This window comes from Mycetomoellerius zeteki, unplaced genomic scaffold (genome assembly GCF_001594055.1).
Source record: "Mycetomoellerius zeteki isolate Tzet28-1 unplaced genomic scaffold, Tzet1.0 scaffold504, whole genome shotgun sequence".
Taxonomy (NCBI): domain Eukaryota; kingdom Metazoa; phylum Arthropoda; class Insecta; order Hymenoptera; family Formicidae; genus Mycetomoellerius; species Mycetomoellerius zeteki.
Window position 1 is genome coordinate 262,706 of NW_017257506.1, and position 1,671 is coordinate 264,376.

Below are 1,671 nucleotides of genomic sequence, written 5' to 3' on the forward strand. Positions count from 1 at the left end.
ATGTATATATATAAATACATATATAAACTTATATTACATACAATATAATCGAAGTAATAATTAAAATAATCCAATTTTAGAAAAAAGTTACTTAAGTGCTAAAGTAAAACTATCTATTTACGTTTAACATGTTCTGAGAAGCTGGTAAAACTGGACACACTTGAGTTCATTCCTGATATATCCTCCTCATCATCTCTTACATTCTCCAGTGATTTCAACGTTTGTTGAAATTGGAGTTACTGGAACTACGCACGTTTAAAATATACGCTGCGACCGCACTCACGAGCGTGGTGCCACTTCGTCGCGCGTTCGCGAGTATTGAATATATATTTTTAAAATTAATGTAAATAACGAATTATCACAGAACAAAAACGTAACATTTGCACAAACACGTCATTAGACGAGATCAATTTTTGTTCTAATTCGAAAAGTAGGGACAAGATTTGTATTTCAAATTGATATCTCTCGCGTATTGGGAGGGCTCGTAGACGATCTCCAATTTGAAGCAGGAATCCATCCACTGCATCCTTTCTTATAGATTCACTGTCAAGGGCTGAGCAAATTGCTGCTCTTATATCACTGCTGTTATCATCACTTTTCGATTCTAAAGGCAGTGAATGATTGAAAAACCTTTCATAACTTTCTTTATTATATTAGAGAGCACCAATAAATAATTAAAAAATTTACTTCTTGATGCTCGTCGTTGGTAACTTGGCGAGGATGTAGGTTCACTAATTAGGGACTGCTGACTGTCAGTAGAAGTTGATGGTTGAGATACCGTCGTCAGTGTAGGATTTGCAGTTACCAACTCAATGTCTTCAGCAATATCGTTTGTGCTTGTGTTCTCCGGCAAACTACTGACAGTTCTACATAAACACAAATTAATTTAATTATTTTAGAATTTCTTTTATAGACTACTATATATAACTATCTACGAAATACGATGGAAAACTATGATGGATAGATTCGAAACAAAAACAAATTTTTACAGAAAAAATAAGCCCGGACCTTACAAAAATAAGTCCGGATCTTCATACGGGCAACAGCGCATTGACATCGAGAGCTGATTTGTGAAAAGCCAATTGGGGGTAAATTTTACTCCCACAACCGACTTTTCACCAATCAGCGTTTGGTGTCAGAGCGCTGTTATTCGTATGAGGATCCAGGCTTAGTTTTTCATTTTTAGTCAACATTTACCAAATTTTTAGATTACCATACTATTCATTTTAATGCATTGATTGAAAATTTCACTTAATATCTATTATAAATAACTTACACTGATTTATCCAGAACATCATCAAGGAACTTCATTTGTTCATATAAACGAAATGTTGATTTTGCATTTTTTGTGCTACGCGCAGCCGATCCTCTTGGCAAATATTCTTTCATCTTCCTCTTTGACTTTATGTAACAATCACGAAGTTGCTTCCATCTTTTTTGCACATTCTCTACATCTTTTTCTGCATTAAAGAAATACAAATACTGTAATATTTAATTGAAAATAATTTAAGCTGACATAATCATGACTACATCTCACTTTATTGACAATTCTTATTGAAACTAATTATATATTAATACCACTGAATGATATATTCATATCTTCATAATAATTACACTTTATTTAAAAGAAAAGTTTGTTTATAATAGAAACTTTTGAACGTACCTCCTACA

General features: G+C 32.8%; 1 protein-coding gene across 1 annotated transcript; it reads right to left on the minus strand.

The window, feature by feature from the left end:
* Positions 1-338: 338 nt before the first annotated feature.
* Positions 339-1,597, minus strand: LOC108727530 (uncharacterized). The gene is made up of 4 exons (XM_018455683.1): positions 1,579-1,597; positions 1,277-1,460; positions 688-866; positions 339-604 (listed from the first exon to the last, which is right to left on the minus strand). The coding sequence occupies exons 1-4, from the start codon at positions 1,595-1,597 to the stop codon at positions 339-341; spliced, it is 648 nt and encodes a 215-aa protein (XP_018311185.1).
* Between the last annotated feature and the right edge of the window lie 74 nt (positions 1,598-1,671).

What these genes read in the sequence shown, in the direction of transcription:
- LOC108727530 (XM_018455683.1), bottom strand. An exon ending in GATGTTCTGGATAAATCAGT is followed by an intron (nt 867 to 1,276) that starts GTAAGTTATTTA and finishes GTGTTTATGTAG; the next exon opens with AACTGTCAGTAGTTTGCCGG. An exon ending in CCAACGACGAGCATCAAGAA is followed by an intron (nt 605 to 687) that starts GTAAATTTTTTA and finishes CACTGCCTTTAG; the next exon opens with AATCGAAAAGTGATGATAAC.